General features: G+C 37.8%; 2 protein-coding genes across 2 annotated transcripts in view; one reads left to right on the top strand and one right to left on the bottom strand.

The window, feature by feature from the left end:
* The first annotated feature begins 5811 nt into the window (after window positions 1-5811).
* LYSMD3 (LysM domain containing 3) lies at window positions 5812-10141 on the top strand. The gene is made up of 2 exons (XM_010726067.3): window positions 5812-6259; window positions 7883-10141. Exons 1-2 carry the CDS (start codon window positions 6008-6010, stop codon window positions 8534-8536), a joined length of 906 nt encoding a protein of 301 aa, XP_010724369.2. The 5' UTR covers window positions 5812-6007; the 3' UTR covers window positions 8537-10141.
* Window positions 10142-12714: 2573 nt separating this feature from the next.
* POLR3G (RNA polymerase III subunit G) overlaps window positions 12715-26704 on the bottom strand; it is a 19996-nt gene continuing 6006 nt past the window's right edge. Inside the window, exons 3-8 of the mRNA XM_085213016.1 lie at window positions 25428-25557; window positions 19891-19953; window positions 19087-19137; window positions 15898-15968; window positions 14866-14994; window positions 12715-14362 (exon numbers count right to left, since the gene is read on the bottom strand). Coding sequence (XP_085069142.1) covers window positions 14276-14362; window positions 14866-14994; window positions 15898-15968; window positions 19087-19137; window positions 19891-19953; window positions 25428-25557 — 531 coding nt within the window. The 3' untranslated portion in view covers window positions 12715-14275. The remainder of the gene's footprint in view (window positions 14363-14865; window positions 14995-15897; window positions 15969-19086; window positions 19138-19890; window positions 19954-25427; window positions 25558-26704) is intronic.

The raw sequence follows: 26704 nt of genomic DNA, 5'->3' as shown, positions 1-26704 counted from the left end.
TTTATTAGATCACTCTCCTATTTATTCCATAAATGGGACATTTGTAATCGCACCTTAAATGCTTAAAAAAGTTTAATGGGGTGATTTATTTCAGTAGCATTTTCACCACAGTAGTTAAAATATAATAAAATTTGCATCAATTGTTATTTAATATGACTGAAAATCATATAGGCAAATACAAAACCAGCATATTTTATCTGAAAAGCACAACCATTTTCTAAGCTACCTATTAATGAATACCCTAGATTACAAATAGTTGGAGCACATCATACATTTTATCAGTTTTACAGCAAAACAGCAAAAGAAAAACAAAACTTTTTTTAGTTGCTTATTTAGATACATACAGATGAGAGATTTTCTTAGGGAAAATTTAGTTGATTTCTGTACCTTTCATTTGAAGTATTCAAAAATGCTTAACTATGAAGACTGTTGTCTTACTGCTGTTTCTTAATATCTCCTGAAATGTTATGGGAAGATCTAAGAGTATTCCACCTATCAGAAAGACAAAGCAGACTGCCCCAGCAATGGAGTGTCAGGCAGACTGACAGCAAATTTAGCCAGAATAGCATAAAGGGTAATCTGAGATTTCACTTATAAAAAGATAAAGAAAGGAAAAAAAGAAAACAACAACAACAACAAAAAACAAAGAGCACAATTTAGTTAAATTCAGATTCTTGAATGATAAATAATACGATAAATTCAGATTCTTGAATAAATAATTGGAGGATTTGCCTTTTAACACTTTGCTGTGTAGTAGAGTCATAGAGCAATGCTAGTAGTGCAGTGCTGATAAACTGATTAAAAATTAGCTGGTAGGCCTCAAAGCAGTCTCCTTTAAGAAATTAGCAACAAAATATAAACTGCATTTTAAACAAATGAAAATATTTCTATTTACATTGTTCAGTAAGGAACACAGATAATTTGCTGCTGCTCAACATTTTCCCCATCTTAAGCTAAAAATTACAACTGGATGTTTGTGATGTCAATATTACCAGAAAGGAAATGTCAGCAGTAGCGAAATGGCTCACTGGGTAAACTGGTCCCATAAAAACAAGTCATGTTAACAATACTGAATATTTTCAAAACCAAAATGGAGTTTATACCTTCCTTACCAATGGTCTTCTGGACCATTTTCTTCTGCAGAATCTGAATAGAGGCAACGCAGCTCACCTTACACATCCAGGGCTCTGAGTGTGACAGAATAGTTAGTGTCATCTTCAGACATACCAACAGAAAACTAGTGAGCATAGCTGTAGGAGGACAGGGTAGGGAACTGCTTACTTTTTCACACAGTATTCTTGAGAAGAACATTTGAACTGCATAAGTTCTGGTGTCCGTACTTTAGAAATGACACTGAAATTCAGAAGAGAGGATGCAAGCAAACCGCATTCCTAAAAGCTGAAAGCTAAAGAAAACAGAGAGCAAAAGTTAACAATTTTATAATGTGTAATTAATTTTTAAAAATAGGAAGAGAAGATTTGACTACAGTGTAAAAATTCCATCAGAGAAGAAACAAGCTGAGCACTGAAATAGTTCCTTAACTTACTCAAGGGAGTGTTATCAAAAAGTAACAGGCTACTTAACTGGAGATTCATAGAGCTAATATTGGAACTAATCTATGACAATCTTCACAGAAAAATGTATAAGTTGTCACACTACAGAAGATCTTATGCATTGTTACAGAGATATACGAGTAGGAATTCAGAATTTTATAGGAAAATCTGCCTATGAATAATATGAAATAATTTTTCTAAGGTCTATAGACCCTTTTTGCCTACTGCATTCACTACTACTGGTCCGTCTGGTTTCACTGGAAGATTTTCTTATTCAGAAGGTACCTACACCGTGTAAAGTAAGATGTAAATTACTTGCAAGTTCTTTACAGATTTTATGAAAAATAAGCATCAGACAGCCAATGCACTCTACTGGTTGTGAAATGGAAGGTACACAGAGTGTTTCTATAATGAATCCATACTTAATTTAAAAAGGATTAAAAAGTAATGAATTGCAGTCAAGTAAATGAAGGGAAGCAGCAAATAAATGAAAGATGAAATCAGGAAATAACAGGCCTAATAAAATATTGTTAAATATCATTTATTCTCATCAAAATCATATTAATGCTAATCAAATTTTGTACTTCTAATTACTTTTATGTGAAATTGTCCAAAACCAGTTGACCAATTAGGGTTTATGCAAATTTTGAGAATCAAGGCTTGGATCACAGTACTCATAGTTAGATATATATATGCAAATATTTCCAGTGGATAACAAACTCTTCTGCAAATGTCTGCAAATCTAGCTTTATTTAATTCTGGCATAAATCTATAGTTCTTAAACAGTTGCTCTCCTTGCACTTCACAGCCAGATGCTCCCTAGGAAATCAGTTCATTGGACTCCACTAGAGCTGCAGATCTTCACTGACACAACTTTATCCTGCAACTTTAGTACCATTCCCAAGTGCCATACAGGGAAGCAGAAACAGATGAAGGTTATTTGAATAATTGAGTTAATCTTTTGGTGATTTGTAGCTTATGTTTTCAATCAAGTAATTAAAGTATACATTTAGATATTGGTGCTAGCCATCTAAATATCAATCCAGCCCTGTCGCTGTGAATGGAAGAGTGATACAAAGACTCATGAAAATTGTTGTGGAACATTATTATATGAAATTTCCAGACAGATTTTTTTTTTTTTTTAAATAAATGTGACTTAAAAGCCACACTACCCTTCTAACATTTTCTTTATAAGTTCTTTTTATTATTTTCTTAACATACGTCTATGTGAATACCTGCATTCCTGACTGTGATTAAGACGCATTAGACATAGCATGACCAAGGGGAATGTGGTGCAGATCCCTGCCTTTGCTCTTGGAATGCCATGTAGTGATTAACATTGACCCCTCTGCTCATTGAGAATGCACTATTAGGATATGCAAAGTAACTTTACATGGGGATGGAGAAAAGCGGTATTCCTATTAGCATTCATGGGAGCGATGCAGCTACAGTCTTGTTCATCAAGTTTGGAATATACCCTTTTGTTATTGATGGGAAAATGTCACCAGTTACAAATGGCTACACACAGGGGTGTAGCAAGGTCAAAGTAAACTCCAGTACTTTTTTTCCTCTCTGAGACAGAGTGCTACTTCAGCAGTTCTGTTTTGACCTGGTGGTATACCTCCATGGATAAAAGAAATGGTGAAATTCCCCAACCTGACCTTTTCTGTAGCTCCACCACTCGAAGATTAAAGAAAATCTCTAGAAGGATATGCCATGAATGGTGTATGAAGGAATGCCCATCAAACACTGCTGTAGACATCACTGGGTATGACGCCTGCCTTCAGACTGCTCCAGGTCCACCCACAGCTCCGGCAGGTCTCATAATGCAGTCTTTCAGCAGCATGAATAGGGGTTGAGTCATCAGTTTCCCAGCTACAGACAACTACAGTCACTTCATCTCTGCTCCTGAAAGCTTCCTTTAAACAACAACACAAAACAAGTTGGTGCCATAGATATCCTATGCCAGATGTGGCACAGCACCTCTCAATAGATGGAATTCTCATTCACTTTGTTATAATTACTTCTTAGAAGCTTGAGATCCCAAGAGAAAGTTTAGGGCTGATGGGAAATTAATTAAATCTTGTTACCTTCAGTAAGGCATATTGCTCTTTCTGGAAATACAGCAGGAACATTGGTAAAAAATCCAACCAACAAGAGCTATTCCAAAAGTAATGCCTCCTGTTTTGTCATGTTGGCTCACAATGTCAGAGGCAGATGGTGATGGTATGGCAGTAGAGGCTGAACCTTCCCATCCATATCCCACTACATGTTATTGCCGTGTGACAGATGGCAGCAGAGGGGCAGTCTGACAGAATGGTGTCTGACATGAAAGTATATATGGAGTGGGTGTTGCATTTCAGCAGTAGTGCCAGCAACATGAAAGACAAGCTATGTTGCAGGTGGCCATACAGATTTTTTATGAGCATGGCATGCATGCTCTTGTCCATGACTGATGGTGGCGAATATGTTGAAACATAGTTTTGTAGCTGAGAATGTGCTCTATCAGTGTTATTTTGCTCTTTGTATCTGTTGTAGTTTCCATGGAAATAAACAGAAAACATTACTTTCAGAAAACTATCTGGTCAGAAACAGAATCATTCTAGCATCTCTGATAGCATATTCAAGCATTTGCCATGTAATCTGGCAATTCAAGCTAGTCATTGTATAGAAGCTTCGATGTTGGGTTGTGTCTAAGGTGTTCGGAGCAGCTGTGTTAATTAGCAAAAGCTGTGCATCTGACCCATGGTAAAAACAGACAGCTTATTTCTGAGTAGGTTCTGACTGGGCAGATGCCTTCAAGTAGTTTGTAGCAAAGAAAATATCCCTCCTTCAACTCCTGAAGTATTTAGAAATATTTCTTTGACATGTAACTTTGGTTTGAGAAGGTAATAGGTTTGGCATCAACAGCAGTATTTTCACCAGCACAAAACCTATAGATTAGCTTCTACTAGCTGAGCCCAGCTTCATGCTGGCAATACATTTTTCCTCTTTAGAAGCTGACAGCTTAGTGCTGTTCTGTGCTTCATCACAAAATGCAATAATCATAGAATCATTAAGGCTGGAAAAGACCACTAAAATCACCTTGTCCAACTGTTGGCCCATCCCACCATGCCCACATCCACACAGTTCTTGAACACCTCCAGGCCCAGTGGCTCCACTGCCCTGAGCAGCCCATTTCAGTGCCCCATCACTCTTTCGGATAACAAATTCTTCTTAATATCCACCCATCTTTCCTGTGCAACCTCTCATCCTAACTTACGGCCATCACCTCTCTCAGACCCATCCACTCCAGCCAGCTTTTAGCGCAACCTGCTCTAAATGTAAGTTTTCCTGTTCATTGCAGAGGAATTAGACTAGGTGGTCTTTAAGGGCCCCCTCTGTCTCATATATATGACTTTATTATTCCTAGTCCACAATACAGTATTACCTTAAGGTAAATATTAAATACATATTGACGAAATACCAAAAACAAATGTGAAACAAAAATACTTTGACAGTCTATTTTACAATGCCTGGAAACGTGGCTCAAGTCTTAGAATCATAGAATCATAGAAACATTCAGGTTGGAAAAGGTCTCCTCCAGCCTCCAAGTGTGATGCTGCACAGAGAGACACAATGGCTTAGCACTCACATTTGTGCCACGACATGTAGTCTGCAAAACTACATGTCTAAAGTCACTGCATTTTTCAGTACCAAACATATTTCTGACCTCTTTGTGTAAGGAAGTCTGAAATTATGTAAAATAATCACAATAAGTAAAATCAAACACATGCAAAACAACAAACTCCTCAGCTGTAGCCCCAGGCTGGCCTCAGGGCTGCCAGCTGCTGTGTGGAGCATCTCCTGACTTCCGCTATGGGGGAACACATCCTTGCAAGGCCGGTATTAAGAATGGTCAATTTACAGTTTCTTGTGAAATAAATATGTCAGCACGGGCTGAACACGGTATTTCTGCAGGGACAAAGGCACGACTGGGTGATACAAAGCACACGGCAACTGCTGCAAAAGCAACGCGCGGCAAAAGCCAAGCAGGAACACAACGCCGCCGCACTCTGGAAACAAGGCGCACAGGGCTCCTTCAAAGAGTTCTCACTGCCACAACCACGTAGCAGCTTACATCCCGAGCAGCCACAACATCCCCGGCCGCACAGGCGCGGCGCAGAGCCGCGTCGCCTCTCCCCGCTCGACTGCCTCCCTGCGGCGGCTCTGAGCACGGCTCCAGGGCGGGGCCATAGTGAGGACGTGGCGGCGGAGCCGGGGGCAGGTGTGGGCGGTGCTGGATACGGCTCCCGGCTGCTTCCGGGGAGGGGGGAGCAGAAGGGCCGGCTCTCACGTCCCTGGGAACGAGTGGGGGGGAGGGGGTCGCGGCCGGGCCTGCGTCTCCGCTGGGGCCGGCGGCCCCGCTCACGGTGCCACGTCTGCCGCCCGCCCCGCACAGCCGCACTGGGAGCATGGCCGGGAGAGGCCCGGGCTGCAGCCTGCAGCTGCCGGCCGGAACGCAGCCGCCCGGTGGCGGCCACCTCTACCCCGGGGAGAGCGAGGGGCTCGAGGAGGAGGGCGAGGTGTTCGAGCTGCGGCCGCGAGGCAGGGAGAAGGTCCGGCGGAGCACGTCGAGGGACAGGCTGGACGGTATCATCCTGCTGACGAAGGACATCCAGGAAGGGGACACGCTGAACGCCATCGCATTGCAGTACTGCTGCTCGGTGAGTCCGCGCTGGCCGGCTCTGCTCGCCGCCTCCGGCCGCGCGCGTTGCGCTGCCGCAGAGCGCCTTGCTGTGCTGGGCCGAGCGCTGTGCGTGGCCTTCTGTATCGCTGCTTCTCGCTGGGAGGCGTTCGGTGGGCCGGGTGGGTTCCCTTCCTATCATTGCCAGCACCTGCCTGGTGCTAGCCGAGGCCGCGACCTCTGCTGTGGTGTAGGAAGTCAGCTGTGCCAGCTCCTAGCCCTGCAGCTCTACGAAGATCAGAGGTAGACTTAAAATCTTTGCTTTCCAGAAGTCATGCTGTTATCTACTTCATTAGGTGGTAAAATAAAATTAGAGCCCTTCTGCCATGAACTAATGTATCAGAGTCCTAATGTAACTTTTTGATAATCGTGACAGGCGTTGACTTAAATAAGTTTCAAGACTCACTGCAATTGGACATTTTGTGCACAGTTACCTAGACTGACCTCAAGTAAGAAAAACTGATGTGCACTCTTAGACAGTTCTGGGGAAGGTGCAAGGGGTTCTGGGCTTTAGGTAACAAGTGTGATTTGCATTGCAGGGGGGTTGCTGAGCACTCAGGTAAATGCTGTGTTTATTTGCTCTTTTATGCCAGTCTGACTTAGTTACACTTAATAAATACACTGTCATAAGAATTGAAATGCTTTACATGTTATAATGTTTGTGCAGGCAGTGGGCATTGATTGTCTCAGATGACTTTTTTGTCCCAAGTCTGTTTTAAGTGGAGCAGTTACAAGGAGAAGGGTCTCTAGATCTTGCTCTGAACTTTCTTATTTTCCGTCTGTAATTTCTTCACAGATAATGTCCTCCCAGTGAGGACAGGAAGGATCTCTGGTGTTATGCACCTTTAAGAGACAAAATTTCCATATTCTTCTGTGTTCTTCTGTGTTCTGTTACAAAAAAGTACTGACTTGAAGAACTTAATTATCATCAGGTTAATTATCATGAGGTTTGTGACTCTGTATTGTACCTTCGCGGAACTGCTGTATGAAAATGAGGCTGCTCATTCTTCAAGGGCAGTTAAACCCTTATGGAGTATTTTTTGAGAGATTTAAAATGTGGGCCTCTTAAAGAGGAAAACAAGATTCATTTTGAGCAAGAACAGGGAAAGGGAGAACTGACCTGATGAGGGAAGATGATGGCGTGCTAAGCTAAGCTTTGTTTCTACCTTAGTACCCAAAAGCAGGAATAATATCAAAACCAGTTGTGGTCAGGTGCACTGGATGCTCAGAAATTTTAATCTTTACTCAAAAGTTTTGAATTTGATTAAGAAATCATAGCCACTTATTTTACTAGCAAAACACGAGGGCAAAGTACTATTCATTTAACAGAGATTATTTCCAGTAATAGTTTAATGCACATTACGTGAAGTTTATGAAATGAGTTTCAAAGTCATCATCACAAGTAAGGGTCCTTCAATAACCTCCTTGCTTTAACTTTGTTCAAGTTTGATCTTTGACCTCTAACTACTTGGAGGCCACTTGGGTATAAGTTATCCTTTTCCTTCATTAGAGAAGAATTTTTATTTCTCAAGAATTCAGACCTTTTTTAAGAGTTCACGCCCATGGACCTTTGCTATTTCAACTATTATTTTTTTTCTTTCAGGTTGCAGATATCAAGAGAGTTAACAATCTTATCAATGATCAAGACTTTTTTGCTCTGAGGTCTATCAAAATTCCAGTGAAAAAGTTCAGTGTATTGACTGAAACACATGTGTCTCCAAAAGGAAGAACAGTTCTTCGGCCTGCTCACTATTCCCCAGAAGTGCAGGAAGCATTACCTTCTGATAAATTCACTGCTAATGAGACTGCTGGCAACTTCTTAAAGGAAGTGGATCGAGATATAGAAGAAATTGTGAAGTGTAATGATACGAAGAGAGAGAACCTTAATGAAGTGGTTTCTGCCTTAGCAGCCCAACAGGTCTGTTTTGAAACTGATGGTAGAAGTAAAAAATGCAAGGATCCGTACTATGGAGCAGATTGGGGGATAGGATGGTGGACAGCTGTAGTTATTATGTTGATTATTGGCATAATAACTCCTGTTTTTTATCTTTTGTATTATGAAGTTTTAGTGAAAGCAGATGTCAGTCACCACTCTACAATGGAATCCGCCCACTCCTTTGTCACAGCAGCATCACATCAGAAACAAATAGAAAATGGAAGAAATCCAGCAAATAGTATAAATGTTGATAGTCAAGGAGACTACCAGCCTTACAACCGAAAACCCCAGGCAAATGTTATTCATAGACACATAGCATAGCATTAGATGAAACCAAAATGCATCTGGAATGCAGAGAAAATACTTACTGATGTATGATTTAACTTTATGGGCAGTGTTCCAGTATGAGGATATTTCAGTGGATGATATAATCCTGTAATATGCTTCAGGCAGGAGATTTTGGTGCATGATCAGGATATGAATTAAGACACAAAATTGTCTCTGAAGCTTTGCACTTTTTTCTGTTTTGATGGGTGTATGTTTTCTAATTAATGACAAAGTAAAAGGAGGTAGTTTGAGCTAACACACAAAGAATTTCACTGTACATTTTACAGCCCTGAAGTGGGCGTTTGGGGATATCTATCTTTTAAAATATTTATAGAATGCATAGTACACTTGACATTTTAATACCAAGTTTACAGTTGCCAGTTAAGACAAATTCTTAAAATTTTATTTTTCTTATAGAATTCTTAAAACTCAATCATTCTATAATTAATTGCCACTATGAAGTCCACTTTTCATTAGAAGTCTTTCATAGAGGCAGTAGATAATGCTTAAGGTGGAATATTCAAATTCTGTGCCTGTGATCAATCTGTTCTTCAGTACTTTTAAGTATAGACAGAAGGGAATCTTAGTTCCTGTTTATGTCATACACGTTGCTATTTATGTCACGTTCTTCAGCAGTTGGATCTTTTCTTTAGAACTTCACATACCTCCCCATGGTATCCTTCAGTTGACTTGAATGGACTGCACTTCTCTTCTGGTCAGCTGTGTATGAAATGAAATAAGTGCTGGTGTGTGACATTGTGCTCCATTAATCTTTATTTTATGGTAATGACTTTTTCTTCCTCCACTTGATCTCAGTGTAAAAGCAACTGATTCTTCAGAAACTGGTTACCATTGGGTTCTGAATGTGCTAATGTTCACTTGCCCATGAATCTCAAATAACAACTTTTTCCAGAAATCTCCTAGAAAACTTCAGATGAGATTCAGTGGCTGCTAATAAGAAACTGACATTGCAGCAGAATAGACCAGTTGCAGCTTCACACTGTTCTTTAGTTGGTATTCTTCAACCACTCTTTTCTTGAATGTTTCATTTGGTTTCATGAACAAACTTATTTTCTACCTTATTTTCTTCCCTGCCTGAAAGTGCTGCAGGAGAAAAACAAGCAAAAAAGGACTTTTCATATAGGGAAAAAAAAAGAGATTCTTGTGTATTCTGAACGTTTTTAAATAAAAACTGATGTGTTGCCTATAATCTTTTGTTATATTTGCCTTGTGAAGTAAGATGTCTGTGGTCCTGTCTGAAGTAATATTACCAAAGCTGAAGTTAACTGACTTTAGTCTAAAAAAAGGAAGAAATGGAAAAATAACACTACCTTCAATTTAAACTCTATCATAAACTCCTGTGATTGTCTTGACTGTGTATACAGTATGAAAAATCTGACAAAGCAATTATTTTTTTGAATTTTGAAAGGAAGGCTTGTGTCACTATCTGTTGCCTCCCAAAAATGGGGCAAGTATTATTCACCGTGTTCTGAGTGTACGAACAATAATTGGATTAATGTGTATAGGTTGCTCTGAAAGTAATGCCTTCTACTTATTTTGATGGAAACTATAATGCTTATAAAGGGTGCAATAACACTGTTTGATAGAGCAAATTTTCAGCTACAAAACACCTTTTTTCAACATATTTACTGCCATTAACCGATGTGTGGATGAGCAGATAGACACCCTTCATTTCATAGTGTGTCAGCTGTGCATGGCTGTCCAGAACATGGCCTGTCTTTCACATTGCTGCTGCTGAAACACTTGCCCCACCACCTCACTGCGCTCATTACTGCTGACTGGTCTCCATAAATGTTCAGCATGCATCAATGGGTGCCAGTTATTTTGCCTCTCTGCTTCCATCAGTCACAGAATGATAAAATGTAACAATATTGGTGGGAAGGTTCAACCTTTACTGCTATATCACCAGCATCCTCCTCTGACATCATGGGCCAATGTAAAATAGGAGGCATTTCTTAAATTGTATTGAAAGTGTAGCCTAAAACATGAAGGAAAGCATTGTACAGTTGGACCTGTGAACAAGTGGCTGTTGAGCACTTCAATGAAAGTAGTATATCTGGTGACAGTATGGCTGCTCAGTTTCCACGGAAGGAGAGGAATTTGAGTCCATGTGGGCCTCATGTTTCATGTAACACTTGGTTTTCAAAAATCTTGTTTAATAATTGTTCTTCTCTTGAAAACCATATGCTAATAACGCAAGTATGAATGTTCAAGGACCAGTTCTGGGTAAGGCTGTACAAAAAGTTATATTGTGAAATAATTCGTGGTGACCAATGTGATGCAGCTTCTATGGTTAAAACATTAAAAGCAAGTGAACTTTAAAAATAGGTGACTTGCACTTATCCAGATAACAGAATTTTGGCATGTTAAGACAAATGAGCCATGTGCCTCCTGAGGCTGGGAACTGCTAGTTTGTCAAGTATTTTAGTTGAAGCTTATTTGCTGTTTTTCCTCATCATTCTTTATGAAAACTCAACATTTTTAATTCTTTAATTTCATAAGAAATGTTAGCTACTGGTGTCACATAACATTAAGCCTGATTTACCACATGTACCTTAACAGGCATGTATTAAATTGCCATCAATTCAAAGTGGCCTTAATTTCCACTGCCGTTTCACTTAGCTTAACTGTTCTTTGTTAACTGTTGGTTTTTGTCCTGTGGCATTGGAGTTGAATGGTTCTTTGGTGTATCCCAGGCTTTGGACTTCTGTAGTGTTCTGTGGGTTACTGTCACCGAGTTGTTAAAAGTGGCATGGTAAGCAGTTTAAAAAAAAAAAAAAGGGGAAAGCGGTTTTGTTGAACAATAGTATACTCTGACCAAGAGTCTGGCATGTTTTTACTGTTTACGTAGCATATTTTTATTTAGCATGTTTTTAAATTAGAAGGTTACTGTTATCAGAAAATATAGTTTTAGGAGGAGAATTTATGTTGGACTTAGGTACGAACAACAGCTGGTTTTGCTATTTGCAAGATGCAGGGATTTTTACTGTCTTTTCCAAAATACAACATGAATGGCAGTGCATCATGTTATGAATAAACTGAGTAACTTCTCTGTATGAAACTAAAATCTGATATACTAAGTTAAAGGTAAAGCTAGTGTTTTAGATTTTATCATATCAAAACAAACTGCATGGTAAATCACATTATAGATTAACTATAACACATTGTTGGTTAGGAAATAGGTTTGAAATTAAGTGCATATTGCACTGTTGGATCATATAAAATTTTAAATGCTTTAAATCTATATTTTGGAATATATTGTCACAGATAATCTTTGTATAATTGTTTTATAAAGGTTCAGAGTACAAGTTTGTAAAATAATCCTGGATGAGGATGCAAGTCTTATTTAAGATACTTCCACACCTCTGCTTTTAGAAGAACATAAATAAAAGTTCTTTTTTAGATTGCAGTGAAAGTAGTGCTTATAATATATTCTTAACTCTGTATTTTGCATGTATTACAAAAAGCCTCTACTTGTATTTGTTTTGGCTAATTTTGCATGTAATCTAAAATATTCCTTGGCCAACAAGTATTTGTTGGCAGTAGCTGCATATAGCATTCATGTCTAGAATACCATAACTGGTAGGTTAAAAGTTTGTCCTCTGCCTGCATTGTTTAAATTGGAACTTTTCTGTATAAAGTTCTTGTTAGAACTTGTTAGTTCTGTGAAAACAGTATTGAGAAATAGGAATGAAAAATTAAGTTAGTGTCCTAGTTTAACCCCAGAAAGAAGATAAGCACCACATATACTTCCTTAGCTTTCCTCCAACTCTAGCCTCAGCTAGATCTATCCAAGTCTGACATTTGTTGAGACCCAGCAAACAGTCTACATTTTATCAACATCATGGTCTTGGAATAAATCCCAAGCAATTAGAAATATCAACTTACAAGAACAGCTGTGAGAATTACGTCTTTGGAACAAAACAACCTCATTCCATTTCAGAAGCGGCTTAACACAGGGCACAGGCTGTTCTTAAGCTTTGACCTTATCTTCCATTGTTAAACTAGTCTTAGAAGGTCTGTCCTGAGACACGTGGTTGCTTCTATGTAGAATAGATGTGACCATAGTTAACCATTTAAAGGTGATGAATGAAGGAAGTCATCTGTTCCAAAGAAGAGTCATGTGCTCAAGCTAGCCAAAGCAGTGGCCAAATTATAACACATATAGTATTGCTTTTCCAATGTTTACCCTCTGGTTCTTTTGCCCTTGGCAAAAACACTCTATTTGTTTTCCTTGTGCAAGTTGCAGGGATTCTCTCATTGTTTACCTTTCAACGTGATTGCCTTGTTTACAATGCCTTACGTTACGTATCACATAGATGAAATGGGCACAACTGTTGAAGAAACAGCTGCTAGTATGTATGTTGCCAAAAGAAAATGAACAGAATACATTTCCTATATAATTCAGCAGACTGTTTATTAAACATTCTTCAAAATACAATTAGTTTACCTCTGAAGTGTGGCATACACTGCATTTTAATTTCCTTTAGAACTGATAAGTAATTTATCAGAATGCCATATCTTATTGCATGGAAGAGTCCACAGAATAATGCAGTATTACTTTCTAGTCAGCAGTGAGGTAAAATACTGCTTGACAAAATGCCACGCTTCCAAAGAAAACTGGGAAAAGAATTGGTTTACTCTTAAGACATTTTATTTTCATTAGTCCTGCTAATAGAACAGCACATTCATGTTACAACAAAACTGATAAATTATAACACTGGTAAATATTTTATATAATCAAAGGACAAAGGGACACAGAGACTGCTCTGTCACTGTGTTCATCTAGTTTCTAAACTCAGGAATAAATTTTTTACATTTTGGCTGTTGGTTCTTAAAAAAGTTTCTAAACATTGTAGTTTTCCTACTCTGAGCACTCATGTTTTCCTAATTTTTCACAATCAAAATATTTTACCACATATTTCTCTTGCATGTATGTGCTTTTTTATTAGTTTTCATTCTTTAAATTTGTTTTGTAGAAAAGTAAGTAAATGCCTCGTTACGTGGATATAATCTGCTATCTCACTTAACAGCTCTGTGAGGTAGGAAAGTTAATATTGCCTTAACAGGCAGAGAAACTGAGAAGGAGTAATAAAACTCTTGTCCCTTCAAACTGCATGCCACTGGTGAAAACAGAATTGGATACTTTCTTAAATTCTGTCATATATTCTTTCTAAATGAAATTACCCCTAATAATCATTTATATTGATGCATACAGGCAATGTAAACATATTGTTAAATATTATCATTCCTTTTAAATAATATACTAAAGGTAAGAGTTCTGCTGACTAAAACAGTACCTCTTCAAAATACTCATTACCTTGTTAGTCTGTATTACTATAGTTCTTTCAAGTCAGTTTATATTAAAGTGCTTAGTGGTCAATTATTTTCAGTCACCTGAATTCAGAAGTTAACATGAATTCCTTCAAAGAAGTCAGCTGCTAAATATGGGCAGCTTTCATCCATAGCGGCTTTATTTCTGCTTTGCTCCAGTTATGAGGAATTTCACAGCTAAAGCATAGAACTGACTAGTGCAAATGCTTAGGCACAATTCGACAAAAATGGATACATTCTTTTTCTGTGCAGAAGCCATATTTTGGCTTATAGCTTGTTCCATCAATAGGCATCTCAGAGAAGCTTTAAAAAGTGCATATCTGCAAAACATGGCAAATGAACAAAAGCCTTGAACAGTACACCTCCTAGCAACAACAGCTAGTATGTTGCTTCATCCATATTGTCATCGCTGCCAGCACCAAAGTCATCTCCGTCTTCAAAGTATGAAGAAATGTAGTCATTTTCCTAAACAAAAACATATTGCAGACCAAAATAATATCACTATATTTATAAATAAATATATAATTACTATATTATCAGTCTTGTGAAGAGACAATTTATAGAAGAAACATGCTATAAACTAGTTGGGCACAAAATTTTGAATTGTTAACGTATGTTCCTTTCTTGTGAAAGAAAATATGAAAAATTAATTTTTGGTATCTCTGAAAGGAGAGGAACCTTTTAAAATGAAAATGTTGTGCCCTGTTTTGATGGTGAAAATAAGTAGTTTCATGTATTGTTTGTGGCAGGACACATTCCTGTTGGCCAACTCTTTAATTCAGAGCTGTTTGGGAGTAACAAATCTAAAACACTTGCCTAACTACAACACTGTACTACAACAAGGAAAATTAATTGAACAGTGCCTTTCCTTATGGATCTCCCTCTGCTTCAGAAAAGCTGGGGACAGCCAACACACTGATTAATGACTGTGATCTGATCTGATGTAAACAGAAAAATAAGTAGAGCACCTCTTCATGTTCCTCTTCATCATATTCTTCTGGTTCTTCAGCTTCTTCATCATCTTCACCTTCTTTATCTTTTGTTCTGTCTTTCTCATCGTCAGATTTTTCTTCTTCATCATCTTTCTTTTCCAACTCCTGTCAGAAGACATTTTCATTTACACCACAATCTAACATTATGGCAACAGTATACCTTCCTCACAATCAAAGTGTTATGCTGCAGTTAGCAGTAAGATGAGTAGTCTAACAATACTGTACAAATATTTTTTGTCAATATCTAAGGACAACATGATGTCAAATGCTAGAATGTTATAAGAACTTTTTTTATTGAGTGTAAGTCATCAGGCTTGAATTCTAAAAAAAAGCATATCTTGTGTAATAAATTGAGATGATTCATTCCCTTTACCATCCACTCTTGGAGCAATTCACAGTAGAAAGTGATATAATACTTGATAAAATGTAACCACAAACTATAAAGTATCTGCACCAAACTGCTGATACATCATCAAGAAAAAAAGACAGGGCTATTTCACCTTTTGGCTTTCCACTTCCACAAGGTGGGTGGTCAGCACCAAAATCACAGTCACTTTCCTCCTAAATTCTGCTTTTCTCTCTTTCTTTGCTCTCAACTTACAAATCGGTATATTTCTAATAAGAAGCAGTAAAGTGCTGAAAAAAGCATCAATTTAAATTTTCTGGATCAATTTCCACCTTCAGTTAGCTCTACTTTTCACAAGTAGGCCACACAGCTGTACTGTGAAGAACAACTGAATGATGTGTTCGGCCTTAAATAGAAGAAACAAACAAACAACCAAACCAAAACAAAACAAAACCAAACCAGTTTCTCCATTGCCAGGCCTTATCCTTCTCCTTTCCGTTGTGCTACTATATTGTAGAACTTTTCTCAGTCAAGGTAACAAGACCAGGCCAGAAAGGCTGATGTATTTATCCCAAAAACTTATCAGGGTATCATATATCAGAAGATTAATTTCCCTTCAGTAATTTGTGTTGTACAATCCACTAAGATTAAGCACATCTTACCTCAATCTTTTTCAACACATCCAAGTTACTTTTAGGCTCAGAATTCTTTGCCTTTTTTGGTTTTGCACCTGCTGAAATAAAATACTATTAATATAACTATTATTTTTTCTTGTATATAAAATAACAGGAATATTTTTATTTGCTTTTAAGAGCTTCTATCTTAAGGGTAGTAACTGCCATGAAAATCCTATACTCTTGTACTAAAATTACTTCAGCTCTGAGCTACATCAATCATAGAGGAATAATGGCCTGATTTATCTAAATGATGTCTATAGGGCCAGCTTGGAATTCATTTTATACAGATATTTAATGTAAGATTTGATCAAACTACAGCATTCAGCTTCACAAAATGCTCTTCACTTACCCACAATAAATTAAGACTTTAGGGAAAAGCTCCACAAATACATTGTCACTTTTTTATCATCTGAGGAGATAAAACATATGCACAAAATAATGACAGCTGGGCACTTGAGAAAGGATTTTTTTTTTTTTTTAAGTGAAAAAAAAAAGGCAGACAGAAGTATTTGTGAGCTCCCCTGGGGTAATGAGGTTACTGCATTTAAATGGCTTTTGGACCAGAAATGACTGCTACGTGGACAAAGCTTTTATCAAGTTATTCCCTACAATTCATCCTCATCCTACTTAATTATATGATGGAGCAAAGGTTGAAAGTATGACTCCATAAGAGCTGTCTGAATTGCAGTACTCCAAGCTTGGGAACACCTTTCTCAGTTCCAGGAGTGCAGTTTAACCAGCAGAAACAAAGAGCTCTGGGTTGAGAAATATTGTAGCAAAGCTAGAAATGTCCTGCTTCCATGATACACCTGTCTTTCCACTCCCTGCTGTACCATGCTGCCCTGCATAAAACTTATACCTTAGGGTTGTATCTAACACAATGGCTCTTCTCTGCAGGGTAAAACTGCCAGGGTAAGTTCCACACTGGTGTAGTTATATAGCTTCTGATGACCGGACAGCTACTGACCAGGCAGTAATATAACATGCACCTTTTTTTTTTTTTTATATTACAGTACACTAAATGTAGTAATGTAGAAAGAAAATTAGTATGTGCTGATGGAAGAAGGAGATAGCTTTTCTGGAGCAGACAGTAGTCCAAAGTGGTATGTATTTTATTTGGCCCAATATCTAAGGATAGCAGCTGCTAAGAAAATAATTGCATTTTCTCAAAAGCGTTTGTCATAACACTCTGTTCACTTCAGTAATTTGCCCAGGAAGAGTTTAAATGACAAAAGCACCACACATAGCTGAGGGAAGTCAAGCTGCTCTGTAATAATGTATGAACACATACATCAAAGCAAATACACCCAGAATGAAGGAGGCCTTTAAGAAGTGTGATTTGAAATGACCATCTCTGCACAAACACCTGCAGACTTTCAGAGATAATGTCTATAAACAGCTTGGAAGTAAAAAAAGATATGCAAAAGCCTTCACTAAATGGTGGGAATCTCTGTAATATTACAGACACAGGCACACCGTTTGAATGTAGAACTTTAAGCAAAATAGCAAGGCAATACAATCTATTTTCTTTTAAACTGCAGTTCTTATAGTGCTTTGTCTTACATGAGTAAATCTGATTGCTGTATACATATGCATAGAGGAAGTGAAGCCAGCTTACTGTTTGTGTTTTTTTTTTAATTTTGGTTTGGATTTTTTTTTTTTTTTTTGAGGCATTGCTGATATTTCAGATATTGTGGTCCACAGCCTAGCCTAAGTGTGAGAGATATAAAATCCTACCTAAAGTTATGTCAGTAAATGACGTGGCCAGCTGTTAAGTTAAAACACTCAGGGAAGTCATAAAGGGGGTCAAAATGAAGCTAACCCTGCACATATAGTGTAATGAACCAAGAACCACTCCTGTGATCTTTGATGATAGAATTGTAGGAAACCTGTCTGTGTATCAGTGCAGATAAAATTCACTTCACTCCCTCACCTTTGATCCACTCGATTCTGAAGTGTCACCCAACATGGGTGTCATCAAAACAAAAAGTAACATGACTTCTGTATGATCTCAATGTCACCAAGATTCCCCTCAAAAAACCTGAAACCTCATGATTTTTGCTTTTAGAGAAATAGGTTTTTTACCCAGTCAAATCAAGGTGATCAGGTGATCTTTGCTGTTACAAATATGTAAGAAAATGTACTTTTAAGAGCAAATTGAGAAACATGCACAGAAGACGGTGGAAATAAAGAACACATTGATCAGTGATTCTTTGTGATAATCAGAATGTTAGTATATCAAAGGGATACTGGATTGGCATTTATGATTGCATAGAATCTTGGGGAGTTTATTATTGCCTGCAGGCAAAAGCCAGTGCAATTTCCTCTTTTTTAAAAAAGAAAATGGATATGTACTCATTTCTTCTTGAGGGATTTTGCAAATAAGTAGTTAATTTCAATTGAATCTTGCTGTCTACCTTTATTACCATGCTTCTCAATGACACTCTTAAAAGAAAAAAGCTTCCAGCTGAGCCAGTCTCCATGACTACTGCACATTCCCCTTCCTTTTTCTATTTTATCCTTGAACTGAAAAATGACATATGAAGGACTTGGACAAAGAGAGCAAGAAAGTAAACAATTGTATGTAACAGACAGCTAGATACAGGAGGCCAAGTGTTGTTTCACATCAACAAAGCAACAGACTTCTATAGAGAACTAAAAATAATAGTCATGCATACTGGAAAACAAAAACACTCTTAAAAATGAATACACTTCTGATGCTGTACAATAAAAAGATTTCTTTTCCTTAAAGAGCAACCAATACCAGCTCCAACTGCTGTTGAAGGATCTGGTTCACAATTCTGCAGAAGAAAATAAACAAAAAAAGTAAAACCAGAGAAATAGAAAATAACCTACATTAAATTACATATAAAAGATCTAAAAAAATACAAGTCAACAAAATAATATACAATTTAATTGAGAAACCAAAAATTTGAAGAAAATCTGAACAGCTAGCTATTCGTTAAATAGAAGATGGACTGCAAAACAAAAAGATTTTTGCTTTTTTAATCTTCTAATATTACATATTAGCAGCTAGCAAATTATTAAAAGCCAGGCAATCTACTAAATTATTTAGAAAATAATCTACCAAAATCCCTATTCATTAGGTCTATCTAACCAGCTCTAGCATGTCTTCTTAAAATCTTTTAAAATCTTTAAAAATACATAATCTACCTTTTTTCATCTTTTTCCTTGGCTTCATCTCTCTTGGGAGTCTTCTCCAATCTGTACAGAAAGTAGCTTTAATACTTATAAACAGTGATTTACAGCAGTAATCCACCTCATCTCACTTAGCAAGACTGCCTCTGTTGTGCTTGATTCCATGACATGTGAGTCTAATTGTAATATATGGTCATATAGGATTTGTAAGTCTAATTGTTTAAGCATTCGACGATTTTGCTGAATTTTACCCGTACTTTAGGACGAAGTATAAAGAGGACCAGCATTTTACCCACTTAATGAAAGCTGGCATCTATCCCAGTCAGACGAAGTTCAGCCCTTCCAGTGTCCCAGATGCCCTCTAAATTACACAGTATCATCAAGTCTGCAGTATTGACCTATTCAGATATATTTGTGAAAGTTTAATGTCATAAAATCAATCTACCAGTGACTGACAAACCATGTTGGTGGAGTTTTTTAGTACATAATTTTCATATTTTCTCCCAGTTCAGAACTGGTATTTGCATGGGAAATAACACAGAGGGAAAGCTATAGAGATCAAGCTTGCGTTTTTTGCTGAGAATTAGTTGTTTTGAATGAGAAAAAAATAAAATCACTTTTATTTATTCTTTTCTAGACAAAACAATACTTCCCTTTGATCTGAAAACACCAAAAGGGCATAACTCTCAACAAAGAGTACATGCCTTGGTAAGGATGCATGTACTATTTTACTACTTTAAAAATTTTGAATCAAACATTTCAGAAGAACAGATTACCCAGGCAATTACCAAAACACCCTTTGGTATTCTCAGGTATTACCTGGGGTCCATGCTGCATGCTCCTTTTCATCATCCATGTACTTTTTACTGTACCTTTCAATTGCTGTAGAGAAAGATGCAAAGATTTTTTTAATCCACTAGAAAGGCAATCCACAGTGTTTTTGGTATTTTCCTGTAATTAAACATATAGCATATCCTCTTTACCCCACATGAAGCAGTTTCTTGCACTGTTCTACAACACTTAAAAAAAGTTTCATAACAGTTTTCATGGTAATTCCTAGGACTAATCATATGGTAAGTACTCAAAAAACCTGGATTTTATAACCCTAGGTCTCAAAAACAAAAACAATAAATAAATAAATAATAAAAAACAGAAAGAATCTTGCTCCCCATTTTGAAGGTACATCCCTTCCATCAAGGGAATGCCATTGCATCCCGTTGTTGATGTATGGGCTGGAAGGGCTGGCAGAGAGGCGTACTGATAATTGGCTGAACCTCTGCACCACAGAGCGGTAATCTGTGGTTTGAAGCCTAGCTGGAGGTCCAGGGGCCAACACTGGGTCCAAGTCCTGTCTAACATCTTCATTAATGATCTGGATGATGGCAGAGTACATCCTCAGTAGTCTGCTGATGACACAAATGTGGTGGGAGTGGCAGATGGACCAGGAAGTTGTGCTGCCATCCAGGGGAGCTGGTCTACAGCTTCCTCATAACAGAGCAATAATCTCTCAGAAATAGAACCCAAGGAAACTGCAGAATCATAGCACGGTTTCAACTTGAAGGAAATTTAAAGACCATCCAGTTCCAACATCCATTTCCCACCAGTGCAGAGCCTCATCCAATCTGCCATTGAACACCTTCAGAGATGGACCATCCACAGCTTCTTTGGGCAACCCGTGCCACTGCTACACACCTTCACAAGTCTCCCTGAAGCCTTCACTTCTCCAGGCTAAACAAAACTCTTTCCCTCAGCATTTTTTCATAGAAAAGCCCTCCAAGCATTCTTGTGGCCTTCTCTGAACTTGCCCCAACATCTCCACATCTTTATTGTGCTGGGGACCCCAGAGTTGAATGCAGTAAATATGAAGCTTTGTTAAAGGAGAGTCAGACTGAGTGTTAGGAAGAGGTTCCTTGCTGAGAAGGCAGTCAGGCACTAGAACAGGCTCCCCAGGGTCACTGCACCAAGCTGTCAGAGTTTCAGAAGAATTTAGACAGTGGTCTTACACGTAGAGTTTGAATTTCAGGTCATCCTGTAAGGAGTCAGGACATGAACACAATGATCCTTACAGATCCCTCCCAGCTCAGAATTCTGTTCTGTACCTGGACAAGCTGGAGACATCAGCTGGCAGGAATCTTGTCAAGCTCAACAAGCAGAAGCGCAATGTCCAGCACTTCAGGAGGAGCAACCCAAGGCACCAGACATGCTAGCGGCACTCAGCTGGAAGCAGCTTTGCAGGGAAGGATCTGGGATCCTGATGGCCACCAAGTTAAGCATCAGCTAGCAATGTGCCTTTGCTGCTAATGCTGATGGTATCCTGGACTGCAACAGGCAAAGTGTTGTCAGCAAGTCTACTAACATAGGTGAGACAACACCTGGAGTCCTTTGTCCAGTTTTTGGCTCCTCCAGTAAGAGAGACCTGGACATACTGGAGTGAGTCCAACAAAGGGTTACACAAATGTTGAAGTACCTGCAGCACCTCTCCTTTGAAGAGAGGCTGAAAGAGCTGTGTCTGCTCAACCTGGAGAAAAGGAGGCTCAGGGGGATCTCATCCATGTCCATAAATATCTGAAGGGAGAGTGCAAAGAGGATGGATTAAGGCCCTTTTCAGTGGTGCCCAGTACCAGCACAAGAGGCAGTGGGCCAATCTGGAACACAGGAAGTTCACTCTGACCATCAAGCAGCACTCCTATACTGTTCAGGTGATGGAGCACTGGCACAGGCTGCCCAGAAAGGTTATGGAATCTCCTCCTTGTAGATCTGCAGAAGCCTCCTGAACATAGACCTGGGTAATCTGCTCTGGATGCTCCTGCTGGAGCAGAGCTTGGGTCAGATGGACCCATGCCAGCCTCAACCCTTCTGTCATTTTATGATTGAAAAAAATAAAATTAGTGGCATTGTCACTGTTCTAATTCTAAGAAGCATCCAGAATTCCTAGGACTCAAAAGGCCTAGAAGCACCCAGAATTAGAAGGTCTCAGAAGGCCTCAGAAGTCATCTCTGAATGACTGATCATCAAGTCCCAGGGCTTCAAGTACTTTTGCAATGACAAACCTTTGCATTATAGCAAGAAGACTCTGAAATTCTAACAATATGTTTTTGTCCATTTTTCCTCAGTCTGGGCACAAGAAATAAATTAAGAAATGCAGTATAAATAATACAGTAGTTATACAGTGTAGATATATGGATTCATACTGGAAAAAAAATAATCTTGCACAATCTTTAATGAGAAAATTAATTTTCTCAGTTTTATTTTTTCTTATCAAATCACCATGCCCAACTGCAGTATCCACAACACAAAATTATATATTCTGATTGCAGTAATACCTCAGTACTCAAACAGGGATTATTTTTGTGGGTATTGTACAAAAAATGAAAAACAGGCTGTGATCTATGCAGTAGAAGACTTCTAACATACTCACTGGAGAAAAGTGTGGAAAAAGATGATATCAGAAATTAAACTCAATTTTAAATTGAGCTGTGATAAGGGCAGCAGAAGACCTACTTAAAACTGAGCAACAAAAAGCTTCTATCTAAAATGACAGTGTCTGGAGGGGCACTTAATATAGACGGCCTTCATAGATGCTTGTTTGAAACTGTCAGCAACATGGGGAAAGAAACTAGTAGTTTAGATTTCAGCTCAGTGATCTTTAGTAAGAATTAATTGCTGATGCCATCAGTAAAAAAAATGCGCCTGCCTGACTTGCCACTCACAGTTGATGAATTAATTCCAAACCACTGCCAAGGTGATAGTCACCCAGTCACAGCAGATATACTTACAGGAAAAAATATGAATGATTCATAGCTTAGGAAGTAAAGAAAATGGAGAACATGGAGAATACACCTACCACTTGCTCAAAATAAGTTTGAAATGAATGATGAAAGTCTACATATGGTATACTAATGCATCAAAATTGCCAGGTACTATTAGATATGACTTTCCTTCACTATGTGAATAATGAAAGATAGATAGCTGGTCCTACCTAATTAAAATGTTTCCCTTCTCACTCTTCAAATGACCATTTGGCTCACAGATGTTGTGCTGGCAGTCTAAAAGAATTCATTTGCTCTTGCAGCAAAGCCAATCTAAGAAATTTCTGCCAAGAGTCCCCATTTTGCCTCTCCTGCAATTCTACTAGATGTTTAGATGAAATACAGAGAAGAAAAGGGTTGTAAATCACACCACTGAAAACATCAGTTAAGAATAATTAGATGAGAGCAAGCTATTTAAGCTGTAGACATCCACTGATGTAACCATACTGAACCATTGAAACAGAGGTATTTTTCTGCAGCTAAAGGTTCTATAGAGAGTTATGGCAAGATACCAACTTTTCCTCAGGGAGACACTGAGAAGAATTGAAGTAGCTCTTTTCTTGCTTACCTGCAATTGCCAATATTTGTACAAAAACAGTCAAAGCTAGTAGTTCTGTTAAAGAGCATAGTCAGCACTAATACTCAGAAAGAAGGATACAGAAACAAAGGTTAAGGGGTAAGAACTACCACATGAGACAAAGTTGGAAAACAGAGGTAACATTCTCAAAATGGCTGGTTCTACTCAGACATCCTTTCAGGCTCAGCAGTTTCCTTTTCTGTGCATCAGATGGAAATAGCAAACTTCGAGCTTGACAAAGATCAAGAGCACAGAAAGCCTCTGGTGAGATAAGAATCTGGAAAGATTGAAATTTGTTTACATGAGAGATGAAAGATATATGAGTTAAAAAAGAGAAATTTTTATTTCTTCTACAATCATAAAAGGATTTAGAAATGAAGATCAGACCTCCTGTTCTTGCCCCAAAACCAAGAGTTTACCTGGCTGCACAGTCAGCATCTCTGACTGCTGTGAGAACTCTGGGCTCTGAAACTATTTTATGCTCTCTGTAGGAATTCAGGGTCACCAGAAAATGTCTGAATGGGTACTGAAACATAATAGACATGTGGCTAAACATATGTGTTCAAATTAAAAAAAAAATTAAGGGGGTCAGGGAGCACTGGAAGCTATATTATCATACTGCAGTGTGTTTCTTCTTTTTAAGTAGTACTTTAATTCAAGAACAAGATGACAGTCAATAAGGTGTATTATTCAGAGTACTGTACTCAAAGCTAATAAAAAAAGAATTGCACAGTCTCAAGAACCTCTATAATTTGCTCACATTCAAGAGGGGATAAGACTATGCAGCTGTATCATATCTCCACCATGAATACTCAGAGTTAGAAAACACTTGGATGGTTTCAGGATGGATATTAAACCTTATGTTTTAGAGTTTATTTGAGTTCTCATTATTTGAAATTACCACATTATAGCAATGGAAAGATTATCTAATGTTTGGTTATTCCAGATTTCTTAAACAATAAAGCTTGATAGAGACAGCCTATTGCACAGACTGGGCCTTGAGTTTGACACAAACAGCACTACCTAACATGCTATATTTCTTCTTTTCCTGTATTAGCACTTTGTGTTTATAGCACTGGGAATCAGAACTTAGAAGGATAACAGAGAGAAGCAAAAGTCAGAAGTGAAAAAAAGCACTCCTCCCAGTAATAAGCCCCAGTGACTTTAGGTTTAAAATACTGCAACTGCAAAGTAAACAGACTGTGGCCTTCCTTCCCTGTTCTGTTTTCTGACCAGGAAGCTTGGATTTTAAAAATGTAATGATGCATGAATGGTTATCAAGTAGCAGAATATTTATTTTTATCAAACAATAATAAGGTGGTTAATGTTTAATTACATGTAATTAAAAGACATTCTCTTTTAATGCAGTAAGATCAAGTTTTGTCTTCAAATTCGGTTCTACTTCTGATGCAAACCTCAATAAATCATTTATTTTCACTTTGATCTTTCTATTTTAAGTGAGTTCTCAGTCTTCCCTGATCTTCACTGCATCTTACCAATCTAAAAGAGCATGTTTTTAGAATGTCCAGCTATTAACTAAAATATTTATAGTTTTAAGTTCATGTCTACACAATTAAAATGGAAGCTGAATTTCAAATCTTATATTTACTATGGATTTCTTTGCTCCAATGCAAAATTTGTACAGTATTTTTAACATGTAGTAATACCTATTTAGTTTATATTGATTATCATATAATTGAAAAAACCACAAATAGTTGGTCTTAATGTTTCTTACTTTATATCAAACAGAATACCTTGCCTTTTTAGCACAGGAGTTGCTTACAAGGTACAGCACTTGTATGGGTGACCTGCAACTTCAGTAAATGCAAATGAGAGCACTCCTATCATTATTCTGGCTCTTTCTCATTCTCCCTTATCAATACTAAATATATCTTTAACACATGCCTTTCACTACATTATCCCTCATGGAATAAATACTGAAGACAGAAATAAAAAGCACACAAACAAACCTTCATGATCTTCTTCTACTGCCAAAAAATATGGCATTTTTTTCATAGCTCCTCTAAAATCTTGTTTTAAGGCCAACATGTAATCTTCATCCTCTCCTGTTTTCAGAGGCACTGGCTTATTGTCTGTACTCTGTACAAATTATTTTTATTATTTGCAATGTCTTTGATATCCATCAAATATGCAGGAACACTAAAAAAAAAACTACAATAAACACACATAATCATGAAAGAATGCAACTTTGCATTATACTACATAGCAGGTATACTTTATTACATTCTAAAATACATAATTGTTTAAATTTACACTTCATTACTTTTTGTATCTTTCTACAAAAATTCATCAGTCAACCAACCAGAGAGAAAATATTAAAACTGTGAAACCATGATTCATAGTCATGTTAAGCTTAAAGAATTCTTAAAGAACAACAACAGTTTTTCATTCCAACCTAACTTAAACAGAAACCACTGCTTTAGTCAAAGTAAAGCAGGCCCTAACCCCTTCTAAAACAGAATTTCAACTGTATAGGTTGCTCTGGAAGAAATGCCTCCTACTTATTTCAATGGAAACTACAACAGATACAAAGATGGAGCAAATTCTCAGTAACAAAACTCTATTTTTCAGCAGTCAGCACCGTTAATTACACATTTGCACCAGCGATGAACAAGAGTCTGCAAGTTGTGCTCATAAAAACCTGCACCAGCAGAAGTCACTGTACTGTACACATTGTCACTGTAGCGACTGCAGGAATGCACCACCCAACACCTCACTGTGCTCACATCCACTGTCAGGTCTCCAGTGGTGTTTAGCAAGTGTCAATGAATGCATCACTTATTGCTCATGGAGGAATTCATTGATAACCCTTTCCTTTATCTGCTCTTCCATGTCAGATGCCATTCTGTCAGACTGCCTCTCTGCTGCCATCTGTTGCACAGCAATAAAATGTAACAGAATATGGGTGGGAAGGTTCAACCCCTGCTATCATACCAATAACATCCGCTTCTGATGGTGTGCCAAATCATAAAATAGAAGGCATTACTTTCAGAGCACTCTTCATGCATTATGTATGATTACCCCAAATAACACAGTTTGATTAATATCATATCACAATCAGATAGCACACAGGCCCACACACATCACAATTTTTTTTCAGTTAAGTGAACTGTTAAATTTTTCTGGTTTTGTTTGTTTGAACTAGAAATCCTGAAACTGGAAAGATATGTAATAAAAAGTTTCTAAAATATATGGCAAATTAAGGCTAGTGATTGAATCAATTATG

The sequence above is a fragment of the Meleagris gallopavo genome, chromosome Z (assembly GCF_905368555.1).
Source record: "Meleagris gallopavo chromosome Z, MGAL_WU_HG_1.1, whole genome shotgun sequence".
NCBI lineage: Eukaryota > Metazoa > Chordata > Aves > Galliformes > Phasianidae > Meleagris > Meleagris gallopavo.
The sequence above is the reverse complement of the archived record's forward strand: the minus strand, read 5'-3'. Positions and strand labels throughout refer to the sequence as shown.